Raw genomic sequence first — 19,766 nt, 5'->3', positions numbered from 1 at the left:
AACAGAGCGTATGAGTTTTACATCTGGCAAACGCATATGAAGAGGTAAATAATACACTTGTCAAAAGAAATGTAACTTTACGTAATGTTTCACATAAATATATCGATAGAAAACAAAGTAAGGATTTTCATAGCTTGATTTTTCCCAATTCAAACATTGCGCTCTGGTTTTAGTAAACGTTATAACACTTTATTGGCAACACTTTAGCATCGTTAGATGTACTTAGAACAGGTTTAGTTCACGGCATTCATTAGGCTAACTTAGGGACTATGTGAGTGGGTGTTGTTAAAGCTTCGATTTCCATATTGGTTCCACGTTAAGTGGCGGTAACAGTATCGTCTAACAGCTAAGGGTTTTCAAAAGCATCGACAGAACCATAACCACAGATGCCAGTGGAATGGCTGTGTGTCTTGACCCTGAACTATGACCCGCTATCGCCGTGTAGTCATCAGGTCGCTTGGACTCGCGCTTCTCGGCCTTTTCGCATAGGTCACCGCAGTTGGCGTGCTCGCAAATGTCACAGATATTGGATTTGGGTGCCCTGTAGAACTGTCTGGCACGGCGAGCTGTATATCAAGGGTAAATTGATAAATTAATCAAAGGTTAATGATATTTGTTCAATTTGTCAATCCTACCGCTGTCATAGTAGTCGTACATGACCACTGCCACCGGTCGATGTTTTGTAACCTTGACCGTCTTGTAAGCGTGCAGGGTGGGACACACCTCCCTTCTGTCCAGGTAATCAAAGTAGATGACCACTTTGGTGTTCCTGTTCTGGGTCTCGACCTTCTTGATGCGCTCACTCGACTCCAGGGTGGGAAGTGTATCCCTGTCCACGACGAAACCGCTGGGCAGGTGAACCTCCATCACGGCCATGTTGGAGCGCTGCTCGTTCTCGCCCACCACGGAAACAAAGCTGGCACAGGCCGAAAGATGGAGGTAGTCCGCATGGGAGTTCCGATTCACAGTGGGATCGAGTACAAATCGTGGCCAGGCACTGGTCACGTTTGTGTTATAGGTGTAGCTGACTTGGGCCAATGCCATTCCCCGACCAGTGGCCGAAACACTCAAGTTTTTAAGATTGTTTGGCAGCTAGAAAGTGGGCCAATTAAATATAAATCATTTTTAGTTAATTCAAAGTTAATCACTCACCTCCACCGTTTGCAGGGCTAGTGAGTTTTCGGCATTCACATTAATTATCGTTTCAGCGCCTTCTCCGTAATGGAAGCCGATTTGGAGATTATTGCCCTGACTGGAAAAGCGTTCGGCGAACATGAGAAGCGCCTGAAGGCCGACTACAGTATCCTGCGATGCCACAAAACCACCTTTGGGATTTCGCTGGTCCATCAACCAGTTCAAGACGGGCAGGGCATCGCCCACCAAGTTATTTTCCAGTAGAGCCAAGGCGGCGTAAGCGGAGATCTCAATGTTGACGCTACGAGTGGCATTATACCAGGGTGATTGTTGCTCACCAGCGGGCGCCGTTTTGTTCCACCACTTGAGGCCATCTGGAAGATAGTTGCACTATTACGTAAGTACTTTTAATAAAAAATAAATTATCTTGCCCTTGTTGGTGGCCATTGAGTCTAATCGCTGAAGAAAAGCTGCCTTGGCATTATGATTAGCTCGGGAGAGCACGTAAGTGCCTATGGCCATGGCGTGCAGGTTACTTGATCCATCTAAGCCCCTGGTGATAAAGTCCAGGGCTTTGTTGATGTTGTTTCGATATTCGGGATACAGATCCTAGATAATATTAATGAAATATCATTGTAAAATTTTTAAGTCATTCCATTTACCACATTTTCCATCAGAGCCAGTGTCACAAATGCAGTCAGACTGATGCCATCGTCGCCAAATCTCTCGAATACGTCGCCACGCTCCTCGAAGCCACCGTTTGCTGATTGAACACTTCCCAAATAGGTTAGTGCCTTTTGCAGGACATTGCTATCCACTTGAGTGAATGGAGCCGCTTGTCGAAGTGAGCGAGCCACGTACGCTGTCAGCCAGGTGGAACTCCGCTTGATATCTAATCCAAATGCACTGAAGGCACCATTCTCATGGCGATAATAAAGAATTCTCTGGTAGCCTATAGCCAGATTGTTTGTGGCACGCAGTTCCACTTCGGGCGTGAGTTGACGAAGGCGCTATTGAGAGGATTTCACATCACATTCACATTATAAAAAGGTGTTATAATATCGCCGAATCTGACTCACCCCTAAGTAACGTAATACTATTAGATTTGGTACAAAATTAACCATGGTCTGTTCGCCGCAGCCTGTTGGCAGAAGGATAAGGCTATCCAGATTACCCACTAAGCTGCCAATGAGATCGCCAACGGCTGATACTTCAATACGTGTGGATTCCGGAATGGCGTTGCGTGGAACCGCAATGGTGACGTTCCTTCTATTCTGGGCATTGGAGTTAAGTTCGAAGAGGAATCCTCTGTTGATCCGCTCCATGGCTCCAGGGTGCTCCACCAGCAGATTTTGTTCGACTGTATCGCCAGCCTGGGAGGAGGCAGCCATTGCCTTGACCAAGAGGGGCCCCACTCTCTTCGGAGTCACGATGAAGGACACGGAGCGGGCGGATCGTCCCGGTACCTGCAAGGATCTACGTCTGTAGAGTTCCACCTCTGAAAATTGTATAAATAGTTAAAGAATCGTAAAGGTCATAACAGTAACACGGAAAACTCACTTGGTTGGTTGGTGGCCTTAGGATCCAGTTGTGGGAAATCAAAGTCCAGCGCTGAGTTGTAAAACGTGACCTCCACGTTCAAATCACTGTCCCTATTGTTGTGCACCACAAACGGAATGGCAATGAGTTCATCTGAAAATATACATATTAAATATGTTTATATCATTTATTTTTTACCCAATTCGTGTTTTACCTCTTTTTATGGAGTAGGGCAACTCGGTGCTTATGTAAAACTCTTTGTAGGCCTCCAATTTTCCATTGGGCGGAGATAATCCCAACCCGTTCACCGGATCCAGAGCAAAGGCGGAAACCACCCAGGATGTCATCTCACTGGGAATCCTTCTGTGGATTGAATTCCTTCCATCGCTGCTGGCGGAGATGTTTAAGAAGAGCCACGTATCCGCAGGATCGCGCATCACATGGACCCTTGGATTATGCCAAAAGGGCTTTGGGGTATAAGAAAAGGCGTATCGGCCTTTTCCAGGAGGCAACGTATTAACCTCGATCTTGTGGGCAGGTCCAATGTCGGTTTTTCGCACAGTCGTTAATTTGTCTTCCTCGGGCCCGGTGGAAACCTCTCGATCCAAAGCCGGATTGCTCTCAGCTTCCTTTTCGATAAAGTAATCCGTATTGGACATGGTTATCACACCAGACTCCTTGCCAGGTGATCCCATTGGAGTGTTCACATCGCTCAGTTCGTATGAACGCAGAGCATCCATCAGTCGTTTGTGGGTTAAATCATGACCACTCCTAAGGTCGTTTGCATTTTGATCCACTAACATGAGGCCCACATATGAGTAGGGTTTGGTGCTTATGCCTATGTCAATATCTTGACCAGGAGGTGCTCTAATGGGAGCGTCAACTTGTACCTATTAGTAATGAATGAGAATTAATAGAAATCGGAGATATACCTAATAACTCTTACCGCATTGAGTAGATTTTCTTCAAGCTGTATGACCTGCTCATCGTAAACAAACTCCCCATCTATTACCGTATATACGAGCAGATTGGCTCTCGGCATCATTGCAAATGATGCCAGGAATTTGATTGTGTGGAAAGTCCCAGGGGCCACCTTGGAAAAGTTACCAAATCGATAAAGCATAATAAACTTCTGGTACAAAAAATATTTACTTACATCCACATTGCGAGACAGTATAATATCGCCGCGACCGACAACTTGGTACATAAAATATTTAATGGGCGCAAAGGAGCGTACGACCACAGAAATTTCCTGGTTTACAGTGGGTCTTTAAATAGTGATACTATTATTAATAAATAGTTAAAATGTATTTTCCATATCTCAACTGACCTATCATTCAACACTTTAGCAGTGATATAGTTTTTGCTGTGCAAATGCTTACTCGGGATCTTTCCCACCTCACTGATCACGCCCTGGTAGTCAACTATTATGGAATGAAATTCATCTCGATCTCCAATCGGAACAGTGAACTTCATCTTGATCTCTCCACTGGCATCCAGGCTATAGGCAGTACGGTTGTACATCTCACTGCTGCCATAGACATTCGTCAAATATGCGGTGATTTGGGGATTGAAGTCCCTCAATTGGCCGCCATCATTGCGGGCTATGCGAGCCTGGAACAAAATTAATGTTCATAATTATCAACAGACATTTTCCTTGGCCACCTACTGTAGCTTCAAAGGGCACTCCAGGAATATAGTAGCTGGGCACCTTGACGGCCTCCACGCGATAATGGTTCAAGTGCAGTGTCAAGACTGTTGAATAGTTTTGCACCGAACCAGTTGACTTTTCTTCAACGAGGGCATCCAAAAGGTATTGTCGCTCATAGTCCTGCTTCAGATGGAGCTCATTCTCTATATCGAACTCAAAGTACGCATTACCATCAATTGGCACAACTTTTCGGGTGATGAGATCGTTAACAAAAGGTTGGAGCGAGCCAAAGAAAGTGGGATAAATGGATAGGGTGGCTTCACCCACAATTGGCTGGCCAAATGCATAGCTAGAAATCAAACGTTTGGGTATTATCGCATTGAAATTTATTTAAGAATTTTACTGCTTACTGCGCTCTGACTGTGGCTGCTATTTTCCCATCCTTATAAATAGCGTGCTTGGGTGTATCGATGTCTACAACGAATTTTGGTAGAATATGATCAAGGATCTCGAAAGTTTGCGTATGCTCTTGATCCGAAACATCCACGACAATGGACCAAGTGCCAAAACGCGGGGAGTCCGACAATCGCAGTTCGTTCGAGTAAATGGAATTGGTCAGACGAATGTCTTTGTAGCTGCGTATAATGTTATCACCGGAGTCCTTGATATCCACATGCACACGTCCATAGCCACGCGCGGGTTTCAGATTGGCATCCAAAATAAGAACTCGATAGTGAACCAAATCGCCTGGCTTGTAGATGCTCTTGTCCGTCTGAACCAAAACCGTATGTTGTTTGGACTCAAAGTGCAGTTGAGTCTCATTGGTAAACTGAACTCCTCCAAGGCCCTCAGCAGTTAGGCGATATCTGTCAGTTCTTAAGGCGGGAATCTAAAGTTGATTTGTGATAAATAGGAGGTCTTTTGCTATATCATGTATAGTTACCACCTACCTCAAAGTGCAATAGCTGTGTGGAAAAGGGCCGTAACTCCACGGTCTTAAAGTCCGTGTAAGAGCTCCCCAGGATTCCCACCTTAAATGTGGCAGATTCAGGTGCATTGTGCAAGCTCACAGCCACATGAAATTGCGAGTTCGGACGCAAAGTATTCGGAGCAATGATGGAGTATAAACTACAATTAAATTATTACAAAAATAGTGAAAACGAGAAATATATCTTTAAAACTATGTGTGAAGATTTTAAACTTATTACTATACCCCTTACATTTTGAACAACATTTTTTCCAAACGAAACCCGACTTAACCTCAAGCCGGCGACTGCCGTAAAATAAATAAACAAAAAGAGCTACAGATTTAATGTTCGTAGATAAGTGGATTACACCTATGCTGTTATGCTATCTGAATCTTTTTTTCGCTATTCATTCACGCGTCTAACGGAAGACAATACCCCAACCCGAAAGAGGGTATTGTACTTTAACTTTCGGTCGGGTCAGCATCAATCGCTGCGGTGAGGTATCTGTCGGAAATGGTTGGAGGTGGTTTGGTGGTCTGTGGTCTTGGGGTCGGGGTTGTGGGAAGTACGGCAGAGTGGCTCGAGCTATAACTACTTTTGTGTGGTTTTCTTTTGTGGGCTCATCGAAATTCAGAATGTGGAAGCTTCCTAAATCAGCTAAGCCATACAATAAGCAGCTGTTAATCAAAGATTTTTCGGCTTATTTGAATATATTTATCATGGTATATTTAAGCTACCTTATTACCAGTTAATTTATGAAAAAAAACAGGATTTAAAAGTTGTAACTAATAACTAATGGATTTATTTTGCAGCCAAACTAACGTACACCTAACTTGTTTTCGAAAGGTGCCTTATGTTGCTTGAGTAACTTTAGTTTTTTACGTAAGCTTTTTCTTTTTTTTATCCTTTTTGGTGCTTTTTACATTTGGCTGCCTTTTTAAAATGCTCGGGCTATGCATTTAGTTGTCAGCTAAATTGCTAAACTTATGAGCTGCCTCCTAACTATGCCACCTTCTCTGGTAATTCACTGCTTACCGCCTGTTCTAATTTCAATTGGTGCGGCGGGTTTAACCTGTTCCCACCAAAAAATTTTCTTTTGTGTTTATGTCACGTTTGTTAGCCTAAAAAAACAGGTTCCCTCGATGGTGGTCGCTCTCGCAAAACGGTTTTCAACCAACAGGTAAATGGCAAAAACAATTTCGCTTTTGCTCAAATGGTCCGCAAAATGCAGGCTTCACGTTTCCAGTTGCAGTAGCGATGTTCCACCTGATTGATTCTGCCATGGGGTGTTAAACGAATGTAACCAGGTTTCACGATTCATAGACATAGGATAGCTCTTGTCCGATCCGGGTTCAATTGTATGAAATTCACCCACATGAACTGGCGAAATCAAGCCTTGAACGAGTGGCCCATATATGGTGGCAGATTGAGCTCGGCCAACTCAATGACAGATCATGAAATCGAGGAGAAACAGGAGAAAAGTACCAGAAGTAGACGCCTCCAATGGTAGTGATCATTACTCGATCAATCACAGTTCTTGGCGAAGCTCTACACACACAGCTCAATAAATTCGCAAAGTGATTATAAAATCGCTTCGACTGGTCAGCCTTCAAGGTGAGCCATCGGAAATGAGTACACAAGTAGCAATCCATGTTAATGTGTCACCTCAACCAGGCGACAGCATCAGGGTGAGTCGATAGGGAAGGGAATGATACTGGTTATGGTAGAATTTACTGCTTCAGAGATATTGTCAAAATAAGCAATCGAAATTTTTTTTATTACAGAAAATGTTTATTTTGGATAGGGGTCAAATGTATATTGAAAAGTAACAAAACGCTTAGTTAGTTAGTTTCAAAAATAATTCTAGCCATACTCGACAGCAAGTGAATATTTTATGGGATGCGGAACTATTGAGCAAGCTAACATTTTTTCTTTTCCAATGGAATGCATCTCCTTTTTAGCATCTTGCCACCTTGCATCACCCTATCGAATTGAGTATGCGTAGGAAGCTCTGAGTTCGCCTCCAAAAATCGCGTTGGCTTCAGGTTATTTAATCTGCCGTCTTGTTTCGGTCTTGTCAGCTTATTATGACAGTAATAAAACCCAGGGCTAATTTCTTGATTACATGTTGTTAATTACAGATCTGCGTGGCGGCATCTTCCTGAAATTCCCAATGAACTCTCGAGTTCGTCGTCTAAGTCATTTGTTTTGGCTTCATCTGGAGTTGAGTGATGTCATTATGCGGCATTTAAAAATATACTTCCATTTTTCTATCGCTTGCCGAATGTGTCACCTGTGGAAGTGATGTGTGTCTGTGTGATATACTAACCCCTGGGCAGATGTTTGGCAAAGCAAACAAGCGGTGACTAAGATTAGCACTGGAATAGCGCCCATATCCGCTCCCTGGAGGCGCATTTTTGGTTTGTCTTTAAATCACGTTAGCAAAATTAAGTGTAAACACGTTTTCTCGATTGTCGAATTGTGTATTGGCATCACATATTAAAACAAAAATCAAGTCGAACTTTATTGCCGTGGGCAGGCGCGTTGCTGCTTCTCACTCGCACTACCGCTGCCGAACACTATCTCACTCTCACGCCAGATTGCAGCAGCACCAAAATAAAAGCACCGTAGATTGCCCAAGACGAGGTGCGCGTTTTTGGGGCGACTTTACTCGCTCTCGGTTGTACGCGATTTTCACCTTTTCTGCGAAACAGTCGCGATCACCTGTTGTCCGCTTGAAAGCTCGCTGGCAACTGATTTCTCAAGTCGGCAATCTACGCTTGCAATGTTTGAATTCTCAAAATTTGTAGCAACGAAATCAAAAAATAACAACAAATATAACTTTGTTGAGCTTCAAAGCTTATTGCAGGTTGGGTTCGTTGCACTGCTTAGCTACGACTCAAACCAAAACACCTTGCCGAAAATGTTCGAAAGTAAAGTTCGGGAGAAAGATATTTACTTCAATTTAAATCTAGTAATTTTAATCTTTCACTAAAAACAATCATTGATTAAATTGAATGTTAATGCTGATCTAATCACTGAACATGTACATATGGTTATGAGAATTTGAGCATTTTAAAATTTTATTGAATTTATAAAAATGTTATATTGAGATATCCATAAGATTGGCGGTACAACAAAGGCACCGCTTTGAATCTTCCCCATGTTCCAGCTGTTAATATTTATTCTTTATTTCCATTTTCGCAAGCTTGTAGTGTTTACAACAAGCGAACTGTAGGGAAAACGTAAAATGGCTGTTTATATAGAAATTAGCACATGGATGCATTGTTCAACACGAATTAACCGGTTAACGATCTCTCGACTAGAACATATGTGATCCCCATAGAAAATCACGCACAAAAGGAATAAAGAGTGTTTTAATGATAAGACAAGTCCGGTCCGACAAGCGCATTTCTAGGAATTTGTTTTCAATTTAACTTACATACATATACATAAGTGAAACACTTGGAAATTCCTAATTCCATTCTTATCAGAAAGATGTGTCCTACAAGATACATTTACCCTTGCAGAAATTATATATAAAAGAATCTAATGTATACCAAATAGAAACACTCTTTGATCAGAAACTATAATTGTTTATTAATGTTTGTAGTTTTTGATTAGCTGATAATTATTATTATTGCACGGATATGTAAGCTTCGGCTTGCAAGCTTCATTTTTGTTTTGTTTCCTTTTAATTGAAAGAGTCCTGCTTCTAGTTTTACATTTTAAGCACAAGTGAGAGCGAGAGAGAGAGACGCAAACAAATTTATCATCAGTGACGCAAACAAAAAACTAATTGAATTCTACCGGCTGTTTTTTGTTGTTCCTATCTATCAGGTCCCCCCTTTTATGGCTGGAGAATTCCCCGAATAACGAGCATTTTGGGAGAGAGAGAGAGAGAGTGGATCTGAAGAGAGATTAAATTCTACTTAAAGCCGGCATCAAATCAAGACTGACTCAGTGTGAATCGTCGCTAGCTGGCGATCGGTCGGTTTTCGGGATCAGATTTGTTTGCCTGTCTTCCAGTAACTCGAAGACAAAGAAAATACTGTGAAATAATATCAATCAATAACCGTTCGGGATCAAAAGTTTGAGCATTGATTTAATCAACACGTATATATTTGCAATTCCTGCAATATGTTCAGAATCTTTCTGACCGGGATTATTTTACAATACGCCCTGCTAGTTAATGCCACTGGGTGAGTTTGATTGAAAATAAACACAAGTATGACAAACAAATTGATCGCTTATCAGTTCCAAAAGAAATGCGAGTCTGAGAGAAATTCCAAAAAGTAATCTTGTGAATATATAGGCACCAATAAAAATCGGAATGTTCGCAGGCCACGTATGAAAACGTTGGTGTCTTTCTGATTTTATTGCCGATTCCCTTCAAACCGGTTGGAAAACCACGATGGTTAATGAAATAGATAACAGTGCTATAGTCAGTTTTATTCGAATGAAAATAATGAAAATCCGTTAATGCATAAAAGACGGGAAACCACAGAGAGTTAACTAACTAATTGGCCATAAAAATATTTATATTCACTCTATTCACTCTCTAAAGGGAATTTTAATGAGTGCACGCAAAAAGTTGAAAAACTCCGACTGATTACGTTCGTTTTATTATTATTCATTTTATTATTATTAATATTGTCAAAATATGGTGCCATGTTTAGGCGAGGGCAGTAGTTTCGCAGAATTGTTAGACATCTCCGTGTTCCCATTGACAGAATATTAAAAAGAATCAATCTTAGAACAACAGAACTCTATCAGATAATTAATTATCAAAAATATACATGAAATTGCAATTAAGTATTCAAAATCCGGTAATGTCAATACGTAGCCACACAATCATCATTGTTCAATTAAAGAATAATTTTCGTTTTGCAGCATCTATTCGGTGGTGGGGCCTGGTACCCTCCGCTCCAACTCCAAGTACAATGTCGTCGTCTCTGTCCACAAGGCAGATGGTCCGAGTCAGATAAAAGTCAGTCTAAATGGACCCTCGTACAACGAGACGAAGCAAATCGAACTGCCGCCCATGTCCACCCAGAATGTGGAGTTCGAGGTGCCCAAATTGGCCACTGGCAACTATAATCTTTCTGCAGAGGGTGTATCCGGTGTTGTGTTTAAGAATTCTACCAAATTAAACTATGCGGATAAGAAGCCATCGGTCTTTGTTCAAACTGATAAGGCCACCTATAAGCCCGCCGATCTCGTTCAATTTCGTATTCTCTTTCTGGATGAAAACACCCGACCTGCAAAGATTGAAAAGCCCATATCCGTCATAATCATAGATGGAGCTCAAAACAGAATTAAACAGCTAAGCGACGTCAAGTTGACGAAGGGTGTTTTCTCTGGTGAACTTCAGTTATCCGAACAGCCTGTTTTGGGTACCTGGAAGATATCCGTTAGCGTGGATGGCGATAATAGGGAAACCAAGTCCTTTGAGGTTGACAAATATGTTCTACCGAAGTTCGAGGTAATCGTGGACACACCCAAGGCTGTGGTCATTGCAGACAAGGTGATCAAGGCCACGATTCGCGCCAAGTACACATACGGAAAGCCAGTCAAGGGCAAGGCCACAGTGTCCATGGAACGGAGCTATGGATACTTTGGGGACCTCAATGCGAACGGCAACAAACAGGAGAAAACCATTGACGTCGATGGAAAGGGTCATGTGGAGTTCGACATTATTCACTGGGCCCAAAGAGGGCAATACTTACCGCCCATTAAACTCTTTGCCGTCGTCACGGAGGAACTAACTGGTAACAAGCAGAATGCCACTGCCACAGTTGTTCTGCACCAACAGCGATACTCGATTGAGCCTTACGAGAGGCCAGAACACTTTGAAGCCAATAAGTCGTTCATCTATCAGGTTGTGGTGAAGAATGTTGATGGATCGCCAGTCACAAACTCTGCGAAAAACGTAAAGATAGGCTTTGACAAGTCGTACAGCTATTTTCATGAGCCATCTCCTAAGACACGCATTAACTTTGAGGCCCCTGTGAATGAGAATGGCATTGCAACCTTTAATGTTAGGCTGCCCGATAGCGATTCCAGATATTATCGTATATTTGCATCATTCGATGGGTCGGAGAATACCATCGGTTCCATCTCAAAGTTTGAGCCAACCCCAATGAGCAGGGAGCCGCTGAAGATTCAGGTGAATACAAAGAAGTAAGTAGTTGAATAAGTCTATCATGAAGGCTTAGCAGGTATTTAACCCTTTGATATTTTAGGCCTAGACTAGGCGAACAAGTTTCTTTTGATGTCGTCTCGATTGAAGATCTGCCCTATTTTGTGTACACCATTGTGGCCAGAGGTAATGTGATACTCAGTGATTACGTGGATGTGCCGGACGGCCAGAAAACCTACACGGTTAAGTTCACACCAACATTTAGCATGGTGCCGAAGGCAACGATCTATGTTTATTATGTTGTAAACAACGACCTACAGTTCGAGGAGAAAACTATTGACTTCGAGAAGGAGTTTAGTAACTCGGTATGATTACGCATTCAATGTCCTTTAAGTTGTACCTAATAATTAGCTTTTTGCCTTTATAGATTGATGTATCGGCTCCGACGAATGCCAAACCGAGTGAAGAAGTCAAGCTAAGGATTAAAACCGATGCCGATTCCTTTGTGGGTCTTTTGGGTGTGGATCAGAGTGTCCTGCTGCTCAAGTCGGGCAACGATCTAAGCCAAGACGATATCTTTAATAGCCTCAACATATATCAGACATCAACACCCTGGATGAACGGCTATGGGCGTTATCCTGGTCAAACATCCGGACTAGTGACGCTAACGAACGCGAATTATCCTTACAACACTGGTAAGAATACGGCTTAAGATTCAGATTCTACATAATTAAGCAGGTATTTTTTTCATTCAACTCTTCTAAGAATTATTGTCGACAAGGGCGTTAAGGAAAAGAATATTTTTGTTTCAGCAACATGAATATGAAATTAGTTGCCGTATGCTAACATGAATTGAATCATTTATCAGAATTTCCCGATTATGTTGAAGACGATCCGGAAATCTACGCATTCGAAAACAATCTTGATGCATTGCCTCCAATGCCTGCTATAGCTAATTTCCCCCCTGACACCGGAAATACCGTTCAGCCGGTAGAGATACGTAAGAACTTTGCCGATGTCTGGATTTGGCAATCGATCGGCCGAAGGTGGGTCACTGGAAATTGACCCCACTTGTTTTGCACCCTAACGCACAGCTTCTATGCTTTCTTATTTTTATGTCTATGCAAAGGCTATCTAGGCTATCAATGCAAAGTGTACTAATACAACAACGGAATAATATTGTTCTAATAATAGATTTTGCTTACTTCCCGGGCACTTTCGTGATCATCGTCAGGTTTCAAATGTGTCACATTCAGCTTTCGTATTTATCTGTGAAATCAATTTTATAGCCAAAGCAATCCCTGAAAGTCTTGACTATCAAGTAGAAGATTCGATTTCGTACGACGAAGTGGACGCAATTTCTATAACTTCATCTACAAAAATCGAATTAGTTCGAACGAACTTTGCAGAAGTCTGGATGTGGACAACATCCGACAATGGGAGGTGGGTTTTAGATTTTCTTCTATTTCTATTTGTTTTGCAACCTATCGTACAGCTCTCTCTGCTTCCTTATTTTTACTTTTGGGTAAAGTGAACTATCCTTAGAGTCTATATCATCTATCAACTCAAGATTGTACTAATACGAGAGTGCATGCTCGCTATTGATCTAAATCCGTATGACAATTCTTAAGGGTGGTCAGTTTGGGATTAAAATTTAAGTATATTTGTAGCATAAAATCACAGGAACATTAATGAACATAATATCTTAAAAATTTGAAGCACCAATGATATGTAATATTTTCTTAAAAACTTTAATCTTAAAAACTTTGTGTGTCTAGACCAAATCGTAAACTATTGTACATAGACCCGTTAATAATCATCATATATCCCCAATACAGATTCCTATTCAATATACCCACTCATACTTAATGGAGAATTCCCAATTGCATTTTCCCTTGCGGCACCGCAGGCAGCCATAGCGGGAATGCCTGGCACTTCATCGATAGCTTCACATCCTAATCAAGCTCCACAGATTCGAAAAGAATTTCCGGAAAACTGGATATTTTATAATGCCGAAAAGTATGACAGATTTCTAGCCTTATCCATAGGTCATCCCACTGTGTATAATGTCTTGGGGTGTCGTCTTTACGCTTAACTATTAACACTCTAATAACTACACGCTTTGGATTTCGTAGATCAGGTTTGAAATTATATTATAGGGTTTATTTCTTGGAAAAATTCCGCTTCCATCAAGAGTTTGACTTACTAACCTTACCCATTAATCCATATATACAGAGACTGACAAAGTTATGTACCTACTAGAAAGACGAATATTCATTAGACCAGGGATTGGCTTCCCACGCCCACTATTTAACCGCGTAACAGTTGCTGGATCCTTACCACCAAACGTTATTCCTGAACCACAGGTTCGAAAAGAGTTTCCGGAAAACTGGATATTTAACATCTTCGAAAAGTATGATACTTGAAATTTCATAATTCAAGTTACATTTGTGTTTATGACTAACAAAATCCCGGCTTATTACAATTTAACAAACATATATTGAATTTATAAGATGAAAATTATATGATCATAAAAATTTAAATAGAAAACTGATTATCATTTTAGTCGCAATAAACAATAACCAAACATTCTAAACTAATGGATACCATAGGTCCTCTCGTGATGTCTTATGTATTTGAAGGGTCGAGACACCCATGGATTACCCGCCCAAGATATCGTGTTGGCATACGAGGTGATTCTGGAGATAGGATATCTTTTCTTTCTCAGAGTTTAAATGATAGAAATCTAAAAGAAATCCTTTTAAAACAAACACCCCAACGAACGACAATCCGCAAAGAGTTTCCAGAAACGTGGTTTTTTGAAAAGTAATCAACTTTTTTCCTCTTGTGTCCTGTTTGCATGTCTGCATGCCATTTTTCAAAATCGGATATACTCATATGAAAGGGGGGGTTCTGCGAAAATACGAAAGATTCCAAAAAACCGACTCACGTAGCGAGGCAATCATCTTAAGAAGCGGAAAGAGTCAATAAGAATATCCACATTTTTGAAGTCTTTGATATACGAATTTCAAAACTTACCAAAAAAGTAATTTGTTTCCGTACTGCTTTTTAACTTTTCCCATGCATGTTTAATTGTTTACTAACTCTACACGCCAACCTAACACTTTGTGTTTTCTCGTACAATGTGTATATACTGATTCTATCCTGTATGAAGTTTTAAAAACTAATCGAATTATTCTCATCTTTATACAGTGTGGGTGAAGAGGAATTCACCCTGACCAAAAAGATACCGGATACGATCACCTCATGGGTGGTTACTGGTTTCTCCCTTAACCCAACATCCGGAATTGCTTTAACTAAGAATCCGAGCAAGATTCGAGTATTCCAGCCCTTCTTTGTGTCCACAAATCTGCCGTATTCCGTAAAGCGAGGTGATTGCAATTGCAATATCGTTATTTAACAAACTAACATTTGAAAAATATCTAAGGTGAGGTAATTGCTATTCCCGTGGTCATCTTCAACTACCTGGATAAGACCCTTGATGCAGATGTAGTAATGGACAACTCTGATCAGGAATATGAATTCACCGAGGCCACCAATGAGGTGTTGGAAAAGGCAATCGATGAGGTGCGCCGGGTCAAACGGGTCACGATACCGGCCAATAGTGGCAAGAGTGTTTCATTTATGATCCGACCGAAGAACGTAGGATTCACGACCCTGAAAATCACAGCCACCTCTGCCTTGGCCGGCGATGCTATTCACCAGAAGTTAAAGGTTGAGCCAGAGGGCGTAACTTTGTTCGAGAACCGGGCTGTCTTTATCAACCTCAAGGATCAGCCAGAGATGTCTCAGTCTCTGGATGCTGATATTCCCAACGAGGTCGTGCCCCAGTCTGAATTTATAGAGTTTTCTGTGGTTGGTGATCTTCTGGGTCCGACGCTCCAGAATCTCGACAATCTGGTGCGTATGCCGTACGGCTGCGGAGAGCAAAACATGGTAAACTTTGTGCCCAACATTCTGGTGCTGAAATATCTGGAGGTTACTGGTCGAAAGCTTCCGTCCGTTGAGTCCAAAGCTAGAAAGTTCCTGGAGATCGGCTACCAGAGGGAACTGACCTACAAGCACGACGATGGCTCATATAGTGCATTTGGAAAATCGGACGCTTCGGGCAGCACTTGGCTTACCGCCTATGTCATGCGTTCCTTCCATCAAGCTGGAACATACACGGATATCGATCCTAAAGTCATTACTGCTGGTCTTGACTTCCTTGTATCGAAACAGAAGGAGAGTGGCGAGTTCCCGGAGGTCGGCAAACTCTTCGACAACGCGAACCAAAACCCATTGGCTCTAACTTCGTTCGTTCTGCTGGCTTTCTTCGAGAATCATGTAAGTAACCTAGTTAGCTGCCTATTATCATACCGATTATGTATTTTGACCAGAGATTTATCCTTAATTGCATTAGGAACTGATCCCGAAGTACCAAAGTGCCATTAAGAAAGCAGTACGCTATGTGGCCGAAGAGGCTGACAAGACGGACGACCAGTATTCCCTGGCCATTGCCGCCGTGGCCCTCCAACTGGCCAAGCACCCGCAGTCGGAGAAGGTCATTGCTAAGCTGGAGAGCGTGGCCCGAAAGGAAAACGATCGAATGTGGTGGTCCAAGGCCACGGAATCGACTGGTGAGGATGGACGAGTTTTCCACTGGAAACCTCGCAGTAACGACGTCGAGATCACCTCCTATGTTCTGCTTGCGCTTCTTGAAAAGGATCCGGCTGAGAAGGCCCTGCCCATTATCAAGTGGCTGATATCGCAGCGCAACAGCAACGGGGGATTCTCCTCCACTCAGGATACTGTGATTGGTCTTCAGGCGCTCACAAAATTCGCATACAAGACGGGCTCTGGCTCAGGCACCATGGATATTGAGTTCTCATCTGCGGGTGAATCCAAGAATACAATTAAGGTTAACCCAGAGAATTCCCTGGTTCTGCAGACCCATGACCTGCCCAAGAGCACTCGCAAGGTCGATTTTACAGCCAAGGGAACAGGATCTGCCATGGTTCAGCTCTCCTATCGCTACAATCTAGCGGAGAAAGAGAAGAAGCCCAGTTTCAAGGTAACACCCACGGTCAAGGACACTCCCAACCAGCTACTAATAGTGGACGTCTGTGCCGAGTACGTGCCCTTAGAAGACGCCGACAAGGACAAGGACTCCAACATGGCAGTGATGGAAATCGCCCTGCCCTCAGGGTTCGTTGGTGACTCCACAAGCTTGGGCAAAATCCAGGCAGTGGATCGGGTGAAGCGCGTAGAGACCAAGAACTCCGACTCCACGGTGGTCGTCTACTTTGACAGCTTAACTCCCGGTGATGTTCGTTGCTTGCCGTTAGAGGCCTCCAAGGCTCACGCGGTGGCCAAGCAGAAGCCGGCCTCCGTTTCCCTATACGACTACTATGACACGGAGCGCAAGGCCACCGAGTACTACCAGGTGAAGTCCTCCCTGTGCGACATCTGCGAAGGCGCCGATTGCGGAGAGGGCTGCAAAAAGGACTGAGATCCCAGAGTGAAACGATGGTGTAAACATTTGTAAGAAGTATCAACAGACCTCCCTTCGAAAATATTAAATAAAAAACAAATATTGTGAGCATTCAAATAAATAACATTCTTTATGACCACATTCGACAATAATTGTTAAATAATGTTAGAGCACAAAGGTATACAAAATATATTTTTGGAAGTTTTTCAAATCTAATACCAGATCATATAAGATGTGAAGCATACCATTAGGCTGTATCATTCACATTTTAGCTTTACGTTTTGTTCATGATATTGCATAGTTCAAGATCACTGCTTAAATGGGAAAATTATTAAACTTTATAAAAACAACGACACGTCAGTATCTATCAATAAGTCTGAAAACAGAGTATACAGTTACGCATTTTATAATTTTAAAATGCTTATATACTTACGTCTGAACATTTTTTATAAGTACTTCCACAACAATATTTTCCTTTTGCATTACAGCTAGGAAAGAATCCTTTTCCACAGGGCTCACCATTATGTGAACTACATTTAAGCCACGATGCCACAAGTTATACTGGAATATTAAGGGATTATTCGACTTTTTTTTCCTCTAAATTCCAGTGAAACTCACATTGTCTGTGTCCTTCAGCAGTCCATCGATAACCTGTTGATCCGACCGAGTTTTAATGAAAACCTTATACACTGAATAGTTTTCATAGGAACGGGGACCTATCGGATCTGATAGGCTACTTTTCCAAGCAGTTATCAATAGTAACATTGCAATCTGTGGACGCATCTTGACTAAACTGTAAAGGGGTATTTTGTAATTTTGAGCTGACTATTTATACAGCTGGGACTGGGAATAAAAAATAGTAGAATATGAATGAGGGTTTAGAGAATTGTGTTTCTCAAGACGGAAAGTAATATAATAATAAGGCTACAGACACTTGCCTTTAAATAAAGCTGTTCTGAAAACAATCTAAAAATGAAATTCATATTTATGAGGGGATTTTCTCCGGACTGTGACCTCATTATGCAGAGTCACAACTACTCTGATGTTTAAAATAAGAATCAATTAGAAATTATGCATATACTAACGGTCAGTTGTGTGAAACTGATAAGGCGATCAAGCGGTTTTATAGATCGTTTAATAGTGCGCTCCTGTACTCCTATCTTTACAATCCAATTATGAACCGATCGATATTGGAAACGTCTGGGTTTTTATTTAAACGAAATTGGTAGTCGCTTTCCGCATTCTCAGCAATAAGCATGGCGCTAAATAGTTTACCTATAGTCCTGGCATTGGTAGTCTTGGCTCAAGGAGCAAGCTTTGGGCAGGACGAAAGACTGCGCTATGACAACTACTCGGTTTATAAAGTCAAGTTTGAAACTCAGGCGCAGAGAAGTATCCTAAGGAAGCTTGCAGAAGATCGAGAAAATGTAAGTTAGCTAAATGTAACATTTTAAGCAAATGGTTACCTTTTCACTCAGTTCAGGTTGTGGCATGAAGCCAAGGATGAGTTACACCTGATGCTAAGTCCAGGTGCCTTTGGCGAACTTGAGACTGAAATTCAGAAAACCAATGTCACTGCAGAGCTGTTCATCAGCAATGTGCAGGAGTGAGTAAGCTATTAGTACTGACTGTGAATGTACGTGGAATTCAAAGAGTGTTCTGCAGACTCATCGATTCGGAGGAAGCTGCCAATCTGAAAGCCAGCAGAGATGGAACATTTGGTTGGACGAAGTACAATTCTCTGGCCGAAATTTATGCTTGGTTGGACGATATACTAGCTGCTTATCCAACGATAACAGAGAGTTTTATAGTGGGTCAATCGTACGAGGGACGCACCATTCGGGGCATAAAGATCTCCTATAAGTCGAATAACCCAGGTGTGCTTATTGAGTCCAATATACATGCAAGGGAGTGGATCACCTCTGCGACAGCCACTTGGCTGATAAACGAGTTCCTTACCTCTACGGATGAATTAGTGCGGGATCTTGCGGAGAATCACGACTGGTATATAGTGCCAGTGCTGAATGTCGACGGTTTTGTGTACACTCATGAAAAGGTACCAATGCATTCATCTATACTTGACACTTTGCTTGTAAAACACATTTTTTGTAGGATCGCATGTGGCGAAAGACCCGTCAACCCTCCGAAATTTCTAGTTGCATTGGAGCAGACCCCAATCGAAACTACGATTCGCATTGGATGGAGAACGAGGGGGCTTCTTCGAATCCCTGTGCTGAGGATTACGGTGGACCCAAGCCCTTTTCGGAGCCTGAAATCCAGGCCATGTCTGAGTTTGTAATCAGCATCAAGGATAAAATCAATGTTTTGCTCGCGTTCCACTCGTATAGTCAGCTTTTGCTCTCTCCCTATGGACACACTAAAGAGGAGTTTCCTCCCAATTTTGATGATATGATGGAAGTTGCTAAGGCCTATGGAGATGCTGTTGAGAGCCTACCTTATGGAACCGTTTACAGATACGGCTCAGCTGCGGGCATTCTTTGTAAGATTTTGGACAATATATTTTATTTGCATGTATGTAAACTTAAATTGTTATCACAGATCCCGCGTCTGGAGCCACCATCGATTGGGCATACAATGAACAAGGAGTGGAGATATCGTATACCATTGAATTTAGGGACACCGGTCGATATGGTTTTATCCTGCCACCGGTGCACATTATTCCAAACGCAGAGGAGGCACTAATCGGCATTGCTGCCCTATTAGAAAAGTGTAAAGACCTCGGCTATCTCGGGCTTAAGAGCGCGCTGTAAGTGCTGGGGAAATTCAATGTGCAATAAAACAATAAAGATTAACTGCAGATAATCAACGTGTTATGTT

The 19,766-nt window shown here is 42.1% G+C and overlaps 4 protein-coding genes and 1 non-coding gene across 9 annotated transcripts; 3 read left to right on the top strand and 2 right to left on the bottom strand.

Moving 5' to 3' along the window:
* Nucleotides 1-163: 163 nt before the first annotated feature.
* Nucleotides 164-8,049, bottom strand: Tep3 (Thioester-containing protein 3). Its single transcript, NM_078783.3, has 15 exons — nucleotides 7,622-8,049; nucleotides 5,275-5,452; nucleotides 4,735-5,213; nucleotides 4,343-4,673; nucleotides 4,004-4,287; nucleotides 3,830-3,941; nucleotides 3,620-3,766; nucleotides 2,888-3,563; nucleotides 2,695-2,826; nucleotides 2,214-2,632; nucleotides 1,797-2,144; nucleotides 1,566-1,743; nucleotides 1,153-1,508; nucleotides 636-1,092; nucleotides 164-566 (listed from the first exon to the last, which is right to left on the bottom strand). The coding sequence occupies exons 1-15, from the start codon at nucleotides 7,705-7,707 to the stop codon at nucleotides 340-342; spliced, it is 4,410 nt and encodes a 1,469-aa protein (NP_523507.2). The 5' UTR covers nucleotides 7,708-8,049; the 3' UTR covers nucleotides 164-339.
* Nucleotides 398-2,754, top strand: asRNA:CR44990 (antisense RNA:CR44990). Its single transcript, NR_124136.1, has 4 exons — nucleotides 398-579; nucleotides 1,209-1,531; nucleotides 1,812-2,131; nucleotides 2,221-2,754.
* Nucleotides 8,050-9,252: 1,203 nt separating the features above from the next.
* On the top strand, nucleotides 9,253-17,127 carry Tep2 (Thioester-containing protein 2). 5 transcript variants are annotated; one of them, NM_164762.2, is made up of 8 exons: nucleotides 9,253-9,494; nucleotides 10,186-11,475; nucleotides 11,538-11,799; nucleotides 11,862-12,129; nucleotides 13,273-13,453; nucleotides 14,648-14,826; nucleotides 14,883-15,781; nucleotides 15,858-17,127. In NM_164762.2, exons 1-8 carry the CDS (start codon nucleotides 9,433-9,435, stop codon nucleotides 16,944-16,946), a joined length of 4,230 nt encoding a protein of 1,409 aa, NP_723299.2. In that variant the 5' UTR covers nucleotides 9,253-9,432; the 3' UTR covers nucleotides 16,947-17,127. The 5 variants fall into 5 exon arrangements, with proteins under 5 accessions (NP_723299.2, NP_723300.2, NP_523506.1 ...); NM_164763.2 differs by lacking the exon at nucleotides 13,273-13,453 and adding an exon at nucleotides 12,724-12,877; NM_078782.3 differs by lacking the exon at nucleotides 13,273-13,453 and adding an exon at nucleotides 14,047-14,260 and having other exon boundaries at nucleotides 15,858-17,042.
* Nucleotides 17,033-17,824, bottom strand: CG43235 (uncharacterized protein). The gene is made up of 3 exons (NM_001259002.1): nucleotides 17,547-17,824; nucleotides 17,362-17,489; nucleotides 17,033-17,304 (listed from the first exon to the last, which is right to left on the bottom strand). The coding sequence occupies exons 1-3, from the start codon at nucleotides 17,709-17,711 to the stop codon at nucleotides 17,286-17,288; spliced, it is 312 nt and encodes a 103-aa protein (NP_001245931.1). The 5' UTR covers nucleotides 17,712-17,824; the 3' UTR covers nucleotides 17,033-17,285.
* Nucleotides 17,825-18,170: 346 nt separating this feature from the next.
* On the top strand, nucleotides 18,171-19,745 carry CG7025 (uncharacterized protein). Its single transcript, NM_135289.3, has 5 exons — nucleotides 18,171-18,355; nucleotides 18,407-18,534; nucleotides 18,594-18,984; nucleotides 19,041-19,428; nucleotides 19,488-19,745. The coding sequence occupies exons 1-5, from the start codon at nucleotides 18,185-18,187 to the stop codon at nucleotides 19,697-19,699; spliced, it is 1,290 nt and encodes a 429-aa protein (NP_609133.2). The 5' UTR covers nucleotides 18,171-18,184; the 3' UTR covers nucleotides 19,700-19,745.
* The last annotated feature ends 21 nt before the right edge of the window (nucleotides 19,746-19,766 follow it).

This window comes from Drosophila melanogaster, chromosome 2L (genome assembly GCF_000001215.4).
Source record: "Drosophila melanogaster chromosome 2L".
Taxonomy (NCBI): Eukaryota; Metazoa; Arthropoda; class Insecta; order Diptera; family Drosophilidae; genus Drosophila; species Drosophila melanogaster.
This window is presented reverse-complemented; position numbering and strand designations above follow the sequence as displayed.